Raw genomic sequence first — 16,651 nt, forward strand, 5'->3', positions numbered from 1 at the left:
AAGGGTGCAAGATCTTCTGACCTGACACAATTTCATCTTTTCATGGTGTCGTCTAATCTGTGGACATCTGAACGTGTTTCTTTGCGAGCACGGGATGGCAACAGACACCATGGAGGCATGACCGCTCTGAGTATCGCTTTTACAGAAGAAGGGAGAGTCAGCGATAGTGTCACGTGGGGGTGTCAAAGGTCACATTCAAGAGTACCGCAACACGTGTGGAATAGTTGCATTTAGCCTTGTAGTTTGCGCTTCTGATTTATGGTTCTGAGGTTCGGGCGCCAATCGGGTTTACTGAAGACTTCAAATTGATTGTCCGTAGGTGTGAAATTAAGTTTGGACGCTTAAGTCTATCGTCACGAATAGGAATGGCTATCTTACAAATGAATTCAATGCTACATTGTTAAATGCCATTGACTCTGTGGCGCCGCTAGGTCTAAAAACTCGCCGTAGACAGCCTACTCCGTGGTTCACCGATGAAACACGTTCGCTTAAACAATGAAGTAGAAAGCATGAGCGCAAATGGCGTTGAACCAAACTTGAGGTTTTCCATCAGGCATGGCGCGACAGCCTCCTGAAATATAAAGATGCGCTTATCTTAGCAAAAACTCGTTATTTTTCGCAGGTCATTAATCTCAATAAGAAGAATCCTAAATACCTATCCGATACGGTGGCAAAGCCAACACTACGCCAGCCAACCCCCGATAGCTCCTTTCGCTCGGCTGACGAGTTCATGACATTTTTTTGCTGGAAAGATTGAATCCATTAGGGATGAGATCAAGATGACCATTCCGATCACTCGGTCGGGACCGCCGATCACCGGCGCCGACGATCATGCAATAACCCTTTCATATTTTAAAATCGTATCCCTCGAAAGGCTTACGCAATTAGTTAGTGCGGCTAAACAAACAACATGTTTACTTGACCCGCTTCCAACCAAACTACTTAAAGAATTATTTCAAATCTTAGGACCGTCCGTTCTAAATATAATGAATCTGTCTATCTCCTCTGGGATAGTGCCGACAGCCTTTAAAACCGTTATCATTAAACCGCTACTTAAGCGACCAAATCTTGACCCGGAGTGTCTCGGTAACTATAGGCCAGTTTCAAATCTCCCATTCATAGCAAAACTGCTTGAAAAAGTAGTAGCGCAGCAGCTTATTGATTACATGGTCGCTAATAATCGATATGAATCTTTTCAGTCTGGGTTTAGAGCTAATCATTCCACTGAGACAGCGCTTGCTAAAGTAATAATAATAATAATAATAATACATTTTATTTGTATGGCGCCTTTCACGGCACTGACTAATGTTCTCCTCTTAGCTATGGATTCAAATACTTCATCGGTATTGTTACTACTCGATCTTAGTGCTGCCTTCGACACTGTTGACTTCAATATTTTATTAGAGCGTCTTAAAGGTTGTGTTGGTATTTCGGGGTCAGCACTAGGCTGGTTTCATTCGTATCTATCAGACAGGACGCACCGAGTGGTCCGTGGCAATGCGTCCTCTGAGCTCTATAAAGTTACGTGCGGTGTCCCACAGGGATCGCTACTAGGACCAATTCTATTTAATATTTATATGACTCCGCTTGGGAACATAATACGTAAATATAATATTCCTTTTCAATGTTACGCGGATGACACCCAATTATATATGCCATTATCAATGACAGATCCGCGGGACTGTTGTAATCTTGAGGCATGCCCTGCGGAGATCAAGCGATGGATGTCTCTCAACTTCCTTCGTCTGAACCCAGATAAAACTGAGATGTTGATAATTGGTCCAGCTCGTTATCAACATTTATTTAAGGAAAGCGCTATAACTCTAGATAACCGTACTATCACTCAGAGTGATACTGTAACTAATATTTGACCAAACGCTCTCCTTTCAAAAGCACATTAAGAATATAACCAGAATAGCATTTTTTCATCTTGGTAATATTGCTAAGATTGGCCCAATCCTCTCGACCGGTGATGCCGAAATGATTATACATGCATTTATCACGTCGCGCCTGGACTACTGTAATGCATTATTCTCTGGTCTTCCCAAGTCCAGCATCAAAAGTCTACAGTTAGTACAAAATGCTGTTGCAAGGCCGCTCTCACGGACAAGAAAATGTGATCACATGACCCCAATATTAGCCAATTTACACTGGCTCCCGGTCCATTTAAGATGTGACTTCAAGGTTCTTCTATTAACCTATAAATCGTTGCATGGCTTAGCGCCTTCATATCTCGTCGACTTAGTTTTTCCTTATGTTCCGTCTCGTAACCTTCGTTGGCAAAACGCTAGTCTTTTAGTGACACCGAGGGCCAAGAAAATGTCTGCGGGGGCTAGAGCATTTTCTATTCGGGCTCCAGACCTCTGGAATGCCCTGCCAATGGATATTAGAACTGCTACCTCAGTAGAAACATTTAAGACACGTTTAAAGACGTATTTCTATGATGTGGCCTTTAATGAACCTGTAGTAGCCGATTCGGCTGGAGTTTGTTTTTGCTCCCTGTCCCCGACCCCACTCCCCCCACCTCTCCCCAGCTGGGGAGGTGGTTAGGTGACACCCAAGCTGACGACGGCTATCTAGATTCTCGTGGACCAATTCAGCATGAGGGATCTGCAGCGGAATACCCTCCTAGAGGACACTGCCAGGACAATCGAAGGCACCTCCGACAGCTCTTGGCTTTGGCCTGGACATCCACTTTTTGATTTCCATATGATGTATTTTATGTGCCCTCTTTGCATCCATTGCAGCCTGGTGATCCTGAAAGGGGGATCCTTCCATCTGTGGTCCCTTCTCAAGGTTTCTCATTTTTCCCCTGGTAGGGGTTTTTGAGTTTTTCCTTGCCCTTTTGGGAGCCCAAGATCAGGGGATGCTTTGAGAATAATTGTCAATTGATTGTCTATGTGAAGCCCTTTGAGACTGCTTGTGATTTAGGGCTATACAAATCAACTTGACTTGACTTAACCGGCTGCGTGAACCCTGTGTGAAATGTTCCTGAGGCGAAAATCATTTTAAACTCATGTCAATTGAAGGTATTTCATACAGTTTGTTCAATGTATTACTTATAACTCCTGTTTCAAATGTTCATGAGGCGAAAATCATTTTAAACTCATGTCAATTGAAGGTATTTCATAGAGTTTGTTCAATGTTATCGGACTCTTCAGACATGAATGAAAGGCACAATTTGTGTTTTTAGAGTTGTTCGCATCTGCCTGAGTGGCTTATATTTGGTTATTTTGTCATTTGAAAAAATAAAGACAATTGGGAGAATGAAATTCGTTTTGTAACAGTGTTTATTTGGATGAAATTGTAGTTAAAAAAATGTCCGAAAAAACGACTGGCCCCCGGCCGGGCCCCTTCACTTTATCAAATCTGGCCCTCCTTGCAAAAAGTTTGGACACCCCTGGAATCAAGCATTCAGCGTTTGAGAAAAACACCAGGCATGCATTGAACACTTCATTCAGGCAATATAACCCAAAACATGAAGTTAGTATCAAAGCATTTCTTGGTCCATCACATATCCCAAAAATGTCTCGTTCCGTCTTCTTTCAAACTGGAGAAATGTCGTCTTTATATGCTTCAAATGTTCCTTCCGTGGATTTCATGCGTGCTTCTCTACTTTATTCAATCTGTTTTCGGAGCTAGGCGCGAGCGACTTTTTGGAAGCCGTTTTCTTCAACGGCGCCCCGGAAGATGTTTGGAACCTACCACTCGATCTTCAGACTGCAGCGAGAATCCATTTGGACCTCCTCCAAGGCCCGCTTTCCTACCTCTCCGGGGTCATTCCAGGACAGGTCCAGCTGTTGGAGGTGGGAGGGGTTGGACCAGAGAGCCTTGGCCAGTGCCTCGCAGCTTTTCTTGCTCAGCTTGCACCACCGGAGCCTGAGAAGACAAGAGGGCGGCTGACACAAGCCCAAGGTTCCTGGGCTGGCTCGAGGAGAGCCTTACCCGAGAACTTGCAAGGTGCACTGCGGCTTTGCCAGTCCGGCGGCGAGCGCCTCCAGCCTGTCGTCCCTCAAGTCGTTGGCGCTGATATCCAGCTCCCTCAGGTTGCAGGGCGAGCTTAGAACAGAGGCCAGCGCCTCGCAGCTTTTCTTTCTTAGATTGCAATTCCTGAGCCTGAGAAGACAAGAGGGCGGCTGACACAAGCCCAAGGTTCTTGGGCCGGCCGGCTCGAGGAGAGCCTTACCTGAGAACTTGCAAGGTGCACTGCGGCTTTGCCAGTCCGGCGGCGAGCGCCTCCAGCCCGTCGTCGTACAAGTCGTTGGCGCTGAGATCCAGCTCCCTCAGGTTGCAGGGCGAGCTTAGAACAGAGGCCAGCGCCTCGCAGCTTTTCTTGCTCAGCAGGCACCACTGGAGCCTGAGAAGACAAGAGGGCGGCTGACACAAGCTCAAGGTTCTCGGGCCGGCCGGCTCGAGGAGAGCCTTACCCGAGAACTTGCAAGGTGCACTGCGGCTTTGCCAGTCCGGCGGCGAGCGCCTCCAGCCCGTCGTCGTAAAATTTGTTGTGGCCGAGATCCAGCTCCCTCAGGTTGCGGGACGAGCTTAGAACAGAGGCCAGCGCCTCGCAGCTTTCATCGCTCAGCTGGCAATTCCCGAGCCTGAGAAGACAAGAGGGCGGCTGACACAAGCCCAAGGTTCCTGGGCTGGCTCGAGGAGAGCCTTACTTGAGAACTTGCAAGGTGCACTGCGGCTTTGCCAGTCCGGCGGCGAGCGCCTCCAGCCCGTCGTCGTACAATTTGTTGTTGCTGAGATCCAGCTCCCTCAGGGTGCGGGAAGAGCTTAGAACAGAGGCCAGCGCCTCGCAGCTTTTCTTGCTCAGCTTGCAGTTGTCGAGCCTGAGAAGACAAGAGGGCGGCTGACACAAGCCCAAGGTTCCTGGGCCGGCTCGAGGAGAGCCTTACCTGAGAACTTGCAAAGTGCACTGCGGCTTTGCCAGTCCGGCGGCGAGCACCTCCAGCCCGTCGTCGTACAATTTGTTTTGGCTGAGATCCAGCTCCCTCAGGTTGCGGGACGAGCTTAGGACAGAGGCCAGCGCCTCGCAGCTTTTCTTGCTCAGCTCGCAGGCCATGAGGCTGAGAAGACAAGAGGGTTTGGGCTGACACGTGCGCGGCCGGTTCAACGTGCTGGCTCGACGGCACCTACACCGATTTTTGAGAAGCCTTGACCACCGGCAGCAGCATCAGGAGCCCCTTCTCGGACGGAGCGTATTTCCGGAGATCGAAGCAACTCGTGGCTTCCTCGGAAGCCCGCAAGAGGAAGACCAGGGCCGACCACATGGCCGGAGGTAGGTCCTCCGTGGACAATTCCCCCCCTTCTAGGTATTCTTGGATCTCCTCCAGCAGCGACTCGTCCTTCAGCTCGTTCAGGCAGTAGAACAAGTTGATGTTCCCCTCGGGAGAATTCCCCTTGATCCGTTGCTTGATCAAGCGGACCGTTTCTTCCTTGCTGTGTCTGAAGTTCTCGGGAGCCTTGAGCAGCTCACCCAGGAGGTCCTGGTTGCACTGCAAGGAGAGGCCCAGCAGGAAGCGGAGGAACAAGTCCAGGTTTCCCTCACTCTTGGAGGCTTTGCGGATGGCCGTCTCGTGTACCCGAGTGAGTGGGCTCTTCCAAAACAACCGGAGCGTCCGGCCGGAATCGTCCAGCACGTTCTTGCTGTCCTGGAACAGGCTCATCATCACGTAGAGAGCGGCCAGATATTCCTGGACGGTCAGGTGGATGAACTGAAACATCTTGCGTTGGTATTTCTGGAGCGGGGGTACCTCCTCGAAGACCACGGTGAAGACTCCCGAGTGTTTTGCGCCCTGCGGGTCATCCAAGCCGCTTTCCCGCAAGTCGCTCTCGTAGAAGATCTGTTGCTTTTTCATCAGGTGCCGAAAAGCCAGCTCGGCCAGCGCTTTGACGTACTTCCTGCTCTTCTGGCTGTCTCGCTCCGTGGACCTGTTCAGGTGATAGAGCAGGAACTCTGTGTACATCTCGGTCAGGCTTTCGGGCAGCTCCTTTCCGTCTTTCCGACGATCTCGGAGCACGGTGGCGGTGAGCCAGCAGAAGACGGGCAAGTGGCACATGATGAAAATGGTGCGGGACTTCTGGATTTGCTTGATGACATCCTCCTCGGCGGGGAACCTCTTCCTGAAGTAGTCCAGCCTCTGGGAGTGGCTGAAGCCTTTCACCTCGGTTCTGCCGTCCACCAGGCGCGGCGGGACGTCGTGGGCCCCCTGGGGCCGCGTGGTGATCCAAACCCGGGCGCAGGGAAGCAAGTTCCCCTTGATGAGTTGCGCCAGGAGCACCTCCACGGGGTAGGCTCGGGTCACGTCCGGCTTCACCCTGCGCTCGTCGCTCAGGTCCAGTTTGAGGCGGGACTCGTCCAGGCCGTCCAGGATAAACAAAATCTTGATGCTGCTGGACTGGTAGTGGCGGTTGCCCGACTTTTGCAGACTGACCAAGATGTCGTCCAGCTCCTTGCTCTCCCAGACAAAGTGTCGGATGAGCTCTGCCAGCGAAAAGCTTTTCGTCTCCTCCAAGTTCAACTCGCGGAAGGCGAAGGGAAAGATGAAGTCCACGTCTGTGTTGGTTCTCCCGCTGGCCCAGTCCAGGACAAACTTGCGCACCAGGAAGGTCTTCCCGACGCCCGCGAAGCCCACGGTGAGCATCGTGCGAAGGGGCTTCTGGCTTTGGAAGATGTCGCAGGGCTGGATGGACTCCTCCTCGGCCGCGCCGCACATCTCCATCTGAAGGACCTCGTGCTGCTTGTCGGGGACACCGGCGACGCCGCGGGTAATGTTGAGCTCGGTGTAGACGTCCTCCAGAGGCTCCTGCCGGCTGTGCCCCGTGTTGCCCTCGGGAACGGTGAGGTAGCTCTCCCGCAGGTTCTCTTGCAGCTCCCTCTTGAATTTGCCGATCTGCTCGCGATCCACTGAGGAGATGCTACCTGAGGGCGCAGAAGGAGATCCCGTGTGGTCTTTAGGCCCGGCCGCAAGCGTGCCGCAGCCGTGCCGCCGCGAGGAAGGAGGCAAGAGCTGTTGCCACCGTTTGTATCACCTGAGAGTTTTCAGGTAAGCTGCTTTCCGCCAACCCCCCCCCCCCCCCCCCTTCTCCACCAGAAGCCACGTTCACCTTACCTATGATTAGCGCCGGGTTGTTGCGCAGCTTCTGGGCCAGGTCGTAGTTCTTGATGTTGTTCTCCAGAATCTGGATGGTCTTCTCTACCGCGTTGTCGCCGTGCGTGTTTATCAGCTGTTCGGCGATGTCAGTCGGGTCTGCGTTTTCTGTTTTCCTCTTAGGCAGATCTATAAAGAACTTGAACTTCTTAAAGTCCTCCTGCCCCAGGTTTTCCAGCGTTTCCAACAGCAGCTCCTTGATTTTCATATCCATCTTTCCCAAAGCGGTCCAAAAATAGCGTTGAGCTGACAAGACCACACAAGTCAGAATCCTGTCACCCCTCGTTTTTTTTTTTTCCTTCACCGGCCCTAATCCTCTTCCGTATACATACAATAAAAATGAAGAAAGAAATAAACGAATGTCAGTTCACAGAAGTTTTGTTCGGCCAATAAATGCTATTGCTAGTTGTGTCGCTAACGAAGAAACAACAGGTCGACCTATCTCGTCACCCTAGTAGGTTTCCAAAACATCCAAAAGTCAACCATCCATCCCACTTTGGCCTGCAAGCGATCAACTTGCGGGCTACTTGACTTGAACGACGTCCGAGGTCAGGCTGCCGGTCGGCCGACGGGCCGACTTCACTTTCACTCTGACTGCTAGCGCATAGCGACTGTTCAGGGCGCGGCTTCGAAGTTAGCCTAACTTTTGCTTTTGTCTCGCGACTTCCTATCATTAACAACAGGGCCGTTTTTTTTTTTTTTGTTGCCCTGGGCGGGTAATACGGGTGCAATCCGCGCGGGGGCGCACAAGCACTCTCAAGCAAAGCAAATGGCCAGTTTTCAGATCTCAAATCTGTTCAGTGGGGCGCACTTATTGTCACGTGATGTCAATTTGCTGCAGAGTCGTGTCGGGTCGTGTCGGACGGAGTTCTTTCTTCGGTGATGGCACTGTGGCTTGTTTTGTACAATTTCCGCTTTAGTTGATCTTCCCCTTCCAAAAGCCAGCAGTCGTCCTGCCCGCACTTGACCCCTGCTTCACTGTCCTTGCTCCCTTTCCTCCTGAATCACGTGACCCTCGTTTCCAGACATCGCAATATGCCACGACACTTCGAGAAATTCCAATGACAGACGTTAGGGAAAAGATGCGGCAAGCTCAGTTTGGAATCGTCAAGCCACGTTGCAATGCCTCAAGTCAACCGCTAAGTGGCGCTAGCAGACAAGTAAGCTTGCCGTGGCGGGCGCAGCGATGCGCCATTCACACCCTGGGAAGGGTGCAAGATCTTCTGACCTGACACAATTTCATCTTTTCATGGTGTCGTCTAATCTGTGAACATCTGTGAACGTGTTTCTTTGCGAGCACGGGATGGCAACAGACACCATGGAGGCATGACCGCTCTGAGTATCGCTTTTACAGAAGAAGGGAGAGTCAGTCAAAGGTCACATTCAAGAGTACTGCAACACGTGTGGAATAGTTGCATTTAGCCTTGTAGTTTGCGCTTCTGATTTATGGTTCTGAGGTTTGGGCGCCAATCGGGTTTACTGAAGACTTCAAATTAATTGTCCGTAGGTGTGAAATTAAGTTTGGACGCTTAAGTCCGTCGTCACGAATAGGAATGGCTATCTTTGTGGACAAGCGCTCAACGTAGTCACAAAATGGGACCAGTCCAGTCCCCGCACTTTGTCCTCTAGATGGCAGCACGGGTGACAAGAATGCGGGCTTGCAACTTCAGCAGAGAAACTCCTTTAGCATTGTGTCAAACTTATTGCGATAGGTTGGGAGATAGAATAGATAGGAGAGAGATGAATTGTGCAATATGCGTGCGTGCTGAATGGGAAGGAGCGTCAAAAGCCCGGCAGGGACCCGGCAGGGACCCGGCAGGGACCCGGCAGGGACCCGAGAGGTTTGTTTCCCCCGCTGGTTTGCATCACTGGCCGTTGGTGCACCATTCCTTCAAAGTCAGCCCAGGTGAAAATTGTCAGAAGAGGTTGCATGCACACGTGCATGCTTTGAACACTGTGGTCATTGGACTTGCAATGAGTCATTGTGCAAGCGCTCACGGAGCGGAGATGGCGCTCCGTGTTCTCCTGTGACGCCTTTGCGTTGCTCTCCTCACAGTTGTGTGCTTTTTGCTGACCAAATCCTTGGCGCCGACCTGCTGCGCGCCGCTGGCGCTCATGGCTGCTCGCTATTACTACAGTTTGTTCAATGTTATCGTATTTGATGTATTACTTATAACTCCTGTTTAAAATGTTCATGAGGCAAAAATCCTTTTAAACTCATGTCAATTGAAGGTATTTCATAGAGTTTGTTCAATGTTATCGGACTCTTCAGATATAAATGAAAGGCACAATTTGTGTTTTTAGAGTTGTTCGCATCTGCCTGAGTGGCTTATATTTGGTTATTTTGTCATTTAAAAAAATAAAGACAATTGGGAGAATGAAATTTGTTTTATAACAGTGTTTATTTGGATGGAATTGTAGTTTAAAAAAATGTCTGAAAAAACGACTGGCCCCCGGCCGGGCCCCTTCACTTCATCAAATCTGGCCCTCCTTCCAAAAAGTTTGGACACCCCTGAGTCATAGAGCCACGTGACCGACGCCGTTTGATGACATCATCATGCTTTCTCGTCCTTACTCGTGTGACTCGTGTCCAGTCCGTGGTCTATTTCGATGAAAAGCTGATTTTGGAGGATATGCTGGGTGTGATTGTTTGATTGTATTTACATTTGTTTGATGATCTATATGTGAATCTAGATGAAGTCATGTGAGCTATATAAAGAATGTGAGCTACACTTCTACATTTGTCTTCTAGCTTATTGTTAGTCGAAACTCTGCTGGTAATCACAAACTAGCTAGCTCGCTAATGGAGCTAATCGTCATCATCGTCATCACCACACACATGCTGACTTGTATATTAGCTTGAGCTCTTTTTCTGTTGGCGTGTTGTTCTTGTTCATGTTATTAGACAAAAGCCGCTTTTATTTTGAAAAAGGTCAATTGTGAGTGATGTTTTTGTTTTTAAATGAACAGTAGTGGTATCACGCACAGACCTGAGGAAACCGGCTGTGTGAGAATGCGGCTTGACAGAAAGTTCATTAGCATTGCAAAAGTGGACCCCCCCCACCCACCCCCACCCAACTCCACCTGTGTGAGTGTAGCAACCATCCTTCTGAAACTCCTGCGCTTTGGTCTGTAAACTGTCAATTTGAAACGAAGCACTCATTTTTTTGTTTCTAAACGAAATCAACTCCATCCCGAGTGAGCCAAAAAAAACAACGGAGCGGTCATACATGTGCAGAATATTCATTCGAATGGCAAAGCATGGCGATACTGCCCCCCCCCCCCCTCCCCCCAGCCCACCTTCACTTCCTCCGACACTCGTGCAGTCTTGCCTTGGCCGCGTGAGGTCGAGGCCGGCGGGAGTAGGCCGCCAACTTGGACTTAGCCGCGGCCACGAGGGCCGACGAGGGCGGGCCGGGGGCCGGCGGCGCGCGGCAAGCGAGCCCTCGGCCGCAGGGACAACGCTGGAAAAGCTCCAGGCCTCCCTGCCGCCGCTTCCTGCGCCGGGCCGAACAAACTTGTCCCTCCCGTAAGACGGGCTTGCAGATGCGTGTCCACAAATGGCGAGCGCAGCACAGCTCGTCCCAACAGTCGGCGGAGGTGAGACAAGGGTCGCCCACTTGGCCTGGCGACGCAACGCACCACAAGTTTTTTTTTTTTAGCCAGACCGCATGTGCAACGCCAGGCGACAGACATCACGTACCTTGACCGGACGCACCTCTGAGCTCCATCTTGTCCCGCTTGCGCCATCTTGCCTTGGGGGAAGGCGCAACGTGCTGCAGGGCCATCTGCCGGGACGCCGCGGCTTGGCGGACACACACGCCTGGGCGAGACGTCATTGAATTGGCACGCCTTGCAACTTAACCCCAATGCATTTAACAATCCTCATAATTGTTTTGTTTTGAATTGCTACTTCATATGTTTATATTGTTTGCAATGATCATATCAAGGGTAGCCATTTCCAATGGCATGTTTGCAGAGAGTATGAAAGTGCCAACATTTTGATGTTTAAATATAGTACAATGTTCAATTTAAGTCTATTTGTTGAAAGTAACACGGCCAGCTAGTGTGCACATAGTAACGCTCCATGGACGGCCTTACTGTTGCTGCAGAAGTTGCCGGGGCAACACATTCCATCTCTATGGCAACGCTTCTTCCTCCTCCTGCAGGTGCGACAGCGAGAGTGGGCGGAGCTTCTGTAGGGGGCGTGGCAGTAACTCCCCTCGTTGCACTCCAGGTCGCTGATGCACTGGCCGAGCTACGAGCGCGCGCGCGCACGTTAGCGGGCAGACAAGCGCACGCGCGGCCACGCACGCCTAGCCGGCGAATACTCACCGTCAGCTCCCAAGCGCTCCGGTTGAACGAGGCCTCGGGCCCTCTGTGCACAACCACTGTCCGGATAGAGTTGAGTCGGACACGCGCCTCCCCGCCACACGCGCACGCGCACGCCATCACCGTCAGGATGAACGCGCACAGCAGCGCATCCACGTGGCGAGTCATGACCCCCCCCCCCCCACCACCACCACCAAAATCCACCTCGAAAGCGTCTTTTCGTCAACTGCCTGGCTCACGTGCGCGAGTGCACTTTATAGGCGACCCGCCCCCCGACCTTTGACGTATAGTGATACCCCCTCAACCCCCACCACACCGATACGGACGCAAAGGGGGGAGGAGGGGGGGGGGAATTCGGTTTCTTGAAACTCGTCGTTTTTTTGGCCACATTTACCACTTTGAGGAGCGGTTTCAAATTAAAAGGAGTTACAGGTGGGCTTGATCCTTTCCAAATGAAAGTGTAAGTCGAGTCACATGACACAATTTGGGGGGAACCACCAAACAAGCTTATTACCATTCACAAAAACAAATGAATAGCCTAAAACCAAAATAAACATTTTCATCAATGAAATAGTATAGAAAGAAGGGAACTTGAAAAAATAAAATAAAACCCAAAACCAACTGAAATGACATTTTATATTTATCAAACCAAATTATGATTGTAGCCAATTTGGCAATACATTTCATACAAGCTTTTGGAGTTTCCTTGAAATGGAAAAAAAAATCAAAAACGATAATTACCCTGGTGCGTTCGGTCAATCATTCAGTATCTACGTGAAGGTTTCCCCTCTCCAATGTATTGACACGGACGTCCAGACAAAGAATGAAAATGACGATGAAGATAATGACGCTCACGAGTTGAACTTGGTGACAGCGGGCCAGCCCGTGTGCAGGCGGATCCACTCAAAGTAGTGCGCCACCTGCAGGCAACCAAACGATAGTTCAGCAATTCAACCGAAGCGGCCTCATTCGACCCGGTTTTTAAAATCACTGACAAATGTCTTTTTGTCTGAGCTGTTATTCTGTTGTGCCCATTTATTTGATCTGCTGGCTAATATGAGCTCTTTTTAAATGTGGAAAAAAATGGCAACCTGTTTTTCCCCCCCTACAAGTTAAAAGTCAGTGTCACATCAACACAGAATAATGAGAAATAAAAACATATGGACAACGCCCCCCCCCCCCCCCCACACAAAAAACGGCCTATTTTTCTCTCTTTTAAAGTTAAACAAATACTAAACAAGGAGAAAACACAGTAAAATTCCATTCCGATATTGATTGTTGTATAAAGAACGCAAAAAAGTCTTAGTCTTCATCTTGGAATATTATTGTCCGATGAATCCAATTTTATTCTACAAAGTATCACAAGTGGCGTGTAATCGGGAATTTTCCGTGTCGCGTAACAGTCGGCACCGCCAATGAGACCACGCGCGCGCGCACACGCACACACACACACACGGATAAATGTGGCTTATTTGTATCACCTGAGTGTAAACGCCCGGCGAGTCCGACTGGCCGCATTGATCGCCCCAGCTGACAATGCCCCACAGGTAGGACACGCCCAGGTGGTCCTCGCACACCAGAGGGCCGCCGCTGTCGCCTTGGCACGAGTCTACGTTTCCCTCCAGGTCGCCTTCACACACGCGCACACATTTCAACGTGGACACGCACGCACAGACGCACGCACGCACGCACGCACGCGCGCGCGACTGACCGGCGCACATCATCCCGGGTTTGAAGCGGTCTTTGTAGAAACGCTGGCAGTCGGGGATGAGGGACACGTTGGCCCACAAGAGCACCTGCGAGGCTTTTCCCACTGGAACAGCAGCAGAGGGACTTTTTCGCCGCTCGGTGCATTTTTGGATGCCTCAGCTTATTTGACTTCCCGGGTCCACCTACAATCTGTGCGGCCCCAGCCCGAGATGCTGCAGGTGTGGTTGGCGTTGAAGATCCGCGTGGACCAGGGGACGCAAGCGGGTTTCACCGCAGGATTGTCCTCCATACACTTGCCCGGCATCTGCGGCAGATCCTTCAGCCGGACCAGGGCGATGTCGTTCTGGTACGTGCTGACGTTGAACCTGCCGGAGCGCACGGGTCGGTCGGCCGGCCGGCGCTAGCGATGCTAACGACGCTGTCCGGGGAGGCGAGCGCTACCTGGGGTGGATGATGACGTCTCCCACGGGGATGATGTCGGTGGTGTCCTGGGGAGTGTACTTCTTCCAGATGGAGAACCTGATGCGGTACGCCGACGGGCTGGGTCTGGACGGACAAACGAACGCGTTCGGCCACGACAAAGAATAGCGAGCCGCTTCTCCCATAGCTTTGCACCTGACGCAATGCGCCGCCGTGACGACCCAGCAGCCTCCGATGTAGGTTCCCCCGCAGTTGATTCTGCCGTTTTCTTCCAGGCCCACCTGCCACTGGATCTGCGTCTGCACGGCGACGGCCAAATGAGACGGGACGTGCGGACGGCGAAGCTCCGGGAGGCGCAAAGTCACCCGGTTGGCCATGACGCCGCCGACGACTCTCTTGACGCGGGCGACTCGGTCCTTCACGTTGGCGGCGTTGGCGGCGGTCACGTTGGGAACGCCGCACTGCAACTTGGACTCCAGTTGGATACGGCTGTCCCGCGTTTCTACGAATAATTTGGAATTGAGAAGGGGATGAAAACAAAACAGCGCGTGCACTTTGAGGATCCAAACCTTTCCTAGGAGAGACGTATTCTGCAAGGAGAAGGAAGGATGCAATTAGTGGTCCAGCGAGATTGTGCCCGATGTGCCCGTTTACCTGTGCTCTTCAACTCTTCCCTGGCTGGCTCTGCAGACATTAAACTTGACATTAGACTTGACTTGATGCTCTCGTAGGATGTTCCAGGTTGACACCAAAAGAAATCCTCATTTAAAGGCATTTGCACTTTCTGAAGATTGGCAATGCTGAAATGCCGGATTAAAAAAAATAAGAAGAATAATAAAATGGAATGATGCTGAATGAGATGAAATGATGTGGAATAGGAACGGAATTTTTGGGCAGGATGAAAATCTTTTCCAAGGTGAATTCAAAATGTTGAATGTTGTTTTCAATTTCAAACGAGGATAATCATGCAAGTCTGGGAGGATGAAAATCGGTTTTGTTGAATGTCCGATTGGCGACGAATGGCAAACTGAAATTGAGTCTTGAAAGTGTTTGGGAAAAATGTGAACTTTTGAAACGAGAAAAATAAGAGCCTGCAAATTGTGAATTTCTGGAATGGGTTGACATTGGAATCGAACGAATCGTTCCAAATTAGATGCATGCCAAAATAATGGAAGAAAAAAAGGGGAAAAAAGGATTTCAGCCTTGACACAATAATTGTTTTACATCTAATTAGGGGCTACAGATATTTTTAAGATAGCCGTTCAGAAATAACAATGCATTGGATTTATAAGGCGCCTTTCAAGGCACGCGAATGGATTCATCATGCTTCAAGCATATTTCAGACATGAGAGTGTGCATTTCAAAACATGTCCAAGTCGCGTCGTTCGCGCGTCTCACCGTGCGTCGCTGCCTCGTCTTCTCCCGCCAAGCAGTCCATCTGGCCGTCAGCCAGCGCGTCCGCGTGCACGCACACGCCCGTTTCGCAGCGGAAGGCGCCACTTCGGCAGCCTGGCGGGGGGAGGGGGGGGGCGACATGAGCGTGGACAACATTTCTGCACGTGTGCGCGTGCGTGCCTGTGTGTGCGCGCGCGCGCTTTTACGTTTGCAGCACATTTCATCGCTCCGGTCGCCGCAGTCATCGATGCCGTCGCATGTCTGGTTGCTAGATACGCATTTCCCGTTGGCGCACACAAAGTTGCACTCTAGCAGAGAAAGCAGCTGCTGTCAGTCAGTCAGTCAGTCAGTCAGTCAGTCAGTCAGTCAGTCAGTCAGTCAGTCAGTCAGTCACAGCTACCTTGGGGCACGTGGGTGTCATCGTAGCAAGTGGCCGTGGCAACGTTGGCATCGCCGACCTGGACGCTGTCGTGGATGACGCACTCGGCCAACGACGTCTCGAAGCCTCGGCAGCGAACGCTGACGCAGCGCTCAGGAAAGTGGCCGAGGTCTTGGCTCGGAGGTCCAAACACCACCGAGCCGGCAGATGCGGCGCCACTGCGGGACGCGCCGAAACGTGCGTGTCAGCAAAAACCTGGGAGCCTTTGCGGCGCGGCGCGGCACGGCGCGGCGTCCTCTCACAGCCGATGCCCGAGATCCTTGCAGAAGACGTTGGCGCTGGCCATGTCCCAGCGCTGGCCGCACACCAGCAAGCGCTTCCCTCCGTCGGGACTTTGTTCGTCGGGAACGAAGAGGTCGAGCGCCCCCGTACTGGGCTGGCGGAAACTTCTGAACTTGGGCTGCTCTTCTGCAAAGGGAGGCGCGGCACAATTGCGCGTGCTATTTTCCTTCTTCCGGCGAGGCACGCAGAGGGCAAACCTGAGCACGCTTGGCCAAAGTGCGACATGGCCGACTTCCCACTGCGACACGACAAGGCCATGGCCTGACACACAAGCAGGAATTCTCTGACAACATCTCAGGAAGGCAAACTCGCATATGTTGCTCTACTCTGTGAGCTACCTGGCACAAGGAGCGGTAGAGTCGTCCGTCCCGCCCGCAAACGGGAGTGACGTCATCGGCGGGGCACAAATACGGCGGTTTGCAGGAGCAATGGCCGTTGATGCATCGCTCCCACGGCGGGCAGAAGACCAAGTCGCACGACGCGCGCGTGGGCCTGCGAGTACAAGTCATCCTGAGCGCCGGGCCAGCAACAGGGCCGGCTGCACGCGCCACCTACTTCCTGGCCAGACACTCGTCGGGACCCAAAAAGTCGTCCGGGCCGGTCGGGCTTGAGGTGACCTCCTACAGGGGGGGGGGGGTCACGGTTAGCGTCAGTATCGAGCTGGAGGACCGAATGACAGCAGCTTAAGAAAGGATTCCGATCGAACTCGGGGGATAAAATGGAGAAAAATGTCAACTCACCAAGTTGGAGGTGGAGAAGAGAAGCAGCAGGAGAAGAGCAAGTTTCATCCTGACCAACACAACAGAGCTTCTCCCCAACATTGCTGCCTCTCAAAATCCACGGCGGCTATACCAGCCTCGGTCAATGATTAGCCCGCCTCGTCAAAGAGGTCAAACCTCATCGATCCGGCGCCCAC

The 16,651-nt window shown here is 51.5% G+C and overlaps 3 protein-coding genes across 6 annotated transcripts; all 3 read right to left on the reverse strand.

Moving 5' to 3' along the window:
- Nucleotides 1–3,440: 3,440 nt before the first annotated feature.
- LOC147059915 (NACHT, LRR and PYD domains-containing protein 3-like) lies at nucleotides 3,441–7,862 on the reverse strand. The gene is made up of 8 exons (XM_085905153.1): nucleotides 7,119–7,862; nucleotides 5,143–6,928; nucleotides 4,902–5,072; nucleotides 4,665–4,835; nucleotides 4,428–4,598; nucleotides 4,187–4,357; nucleotides 3,946–4,116; nucleotides 3,441–3,879 (listed from the first exon to the last, which is right to left on the reverse strand). Exons 1-8 carry the CDS (start codon nucleotides 7,369–7,371, stop codon nucleotides 3,702–3,704), a joined length of 3,072 nt encoding a protein of 1,023 aa, XP_085761279.1. The 5' UTR covers nucleotides 7,372–7,862; the 3' UTR covers nucleotides 3,441–3,701.
- A 1,700-nt stretch (nucleotides 7,863–9,562) lies between these two features.
- LOC147059916 (dickkopf-related protein 2-like) lies at nucleotides 9,563–11,959 on the reverse strand. Its single transcript, XM_085905337.1, has 4 exons — nucleotides 11,493–11,959; nucleotides 11,259–11,415; nucleotides 10,861–10,980; nucleotides 9,563–10,782 (listed from the first exon to the last, which is right to left on the reverse strand). The coding sequence occupies exons 1-4, from the start codon at nucleotides 11,655–11,657 to the stop codon at nucleotides 10,460–10,462; spliced, it is 765 nt and encodes a 254-aa protein (XP_085761463.1). The 5' UTR covers nucleotides 11,658–11,959; the 3' UTR covers nucleotides 9,563–10,459.
- Nucleotides 11,960–12,106: 147 nt separating this feature from the next.
- Nucleotides 12,107–16,626, reverse strand: cfi (complement factor I). 4 transcript variants are annotated; one of them, XM_085905217.1, is made up of 17 exons: nucleotides 16,476–16,625; nucleotides 16,291–16,355; nucleotides 16,074–16,227; nucleotides 15,933–15,996; nucleotides 15,696–15,861; nucleotides 15,415–15,611; nucleotides 15,221–15,322; nucleotides 15,018–15,128; nucleotides 14,274–14,303; nucleotides 14,189–14,209; nucleotides 13,985–14,121; nucleotides 13,815–13,918; nucleotides 13,641–13,745; nucleotides 13,386–13,564; nucleotides 13,201–13,302; nucleotides 12,971–13,119; nucleotides 12,107–12,409 (listed from the first exon to the last, which is right to left on the reverse strand). In XM_085905217.1, the coding sequence occupies exons 1-17, from the start codon at nucleotides 16,554–16,556 to the stop codon at nucleotides 12,341–12,343; spliced, it is 1,836 nt and encodes a 611-aa protein (XP_085761343.1). In that variant the 5' UTR covers nucleotides 16,557–16,625; the 3' UTR covers nucleotides 12,107–12,340. The 4 variants fall into 4 exon arrangements, with proteins under 4 accessions (XP_085761343.1, XP_085761340.1, XP_085761341.1 ...); XM_085905214.1 differs by having other exon boundaries at nucleotides 13,815–14,121; XM_085905215.1 differs by having other exon boundaries at nucleotides 13,985–14,209.
- Between the last annotated feature and the right edge of the window lie 25 nt (nucleotides 16,627–16,651).

Source organism: Syngnathus leptorhynchus, chromosome 2 (assembly GCF_054491065.1).
Source record: "Syngnathus leptorhynchus isolate UIUO chromosome 2, UIUO_Slep, whole genome shotgun sequence".
NCBI lineage: Eukaryota > Metazoa > Chordata > Actinopteri > Syngnathiformes > Syngnathidae > Syngnathus > Syngnathus leptorhynchus.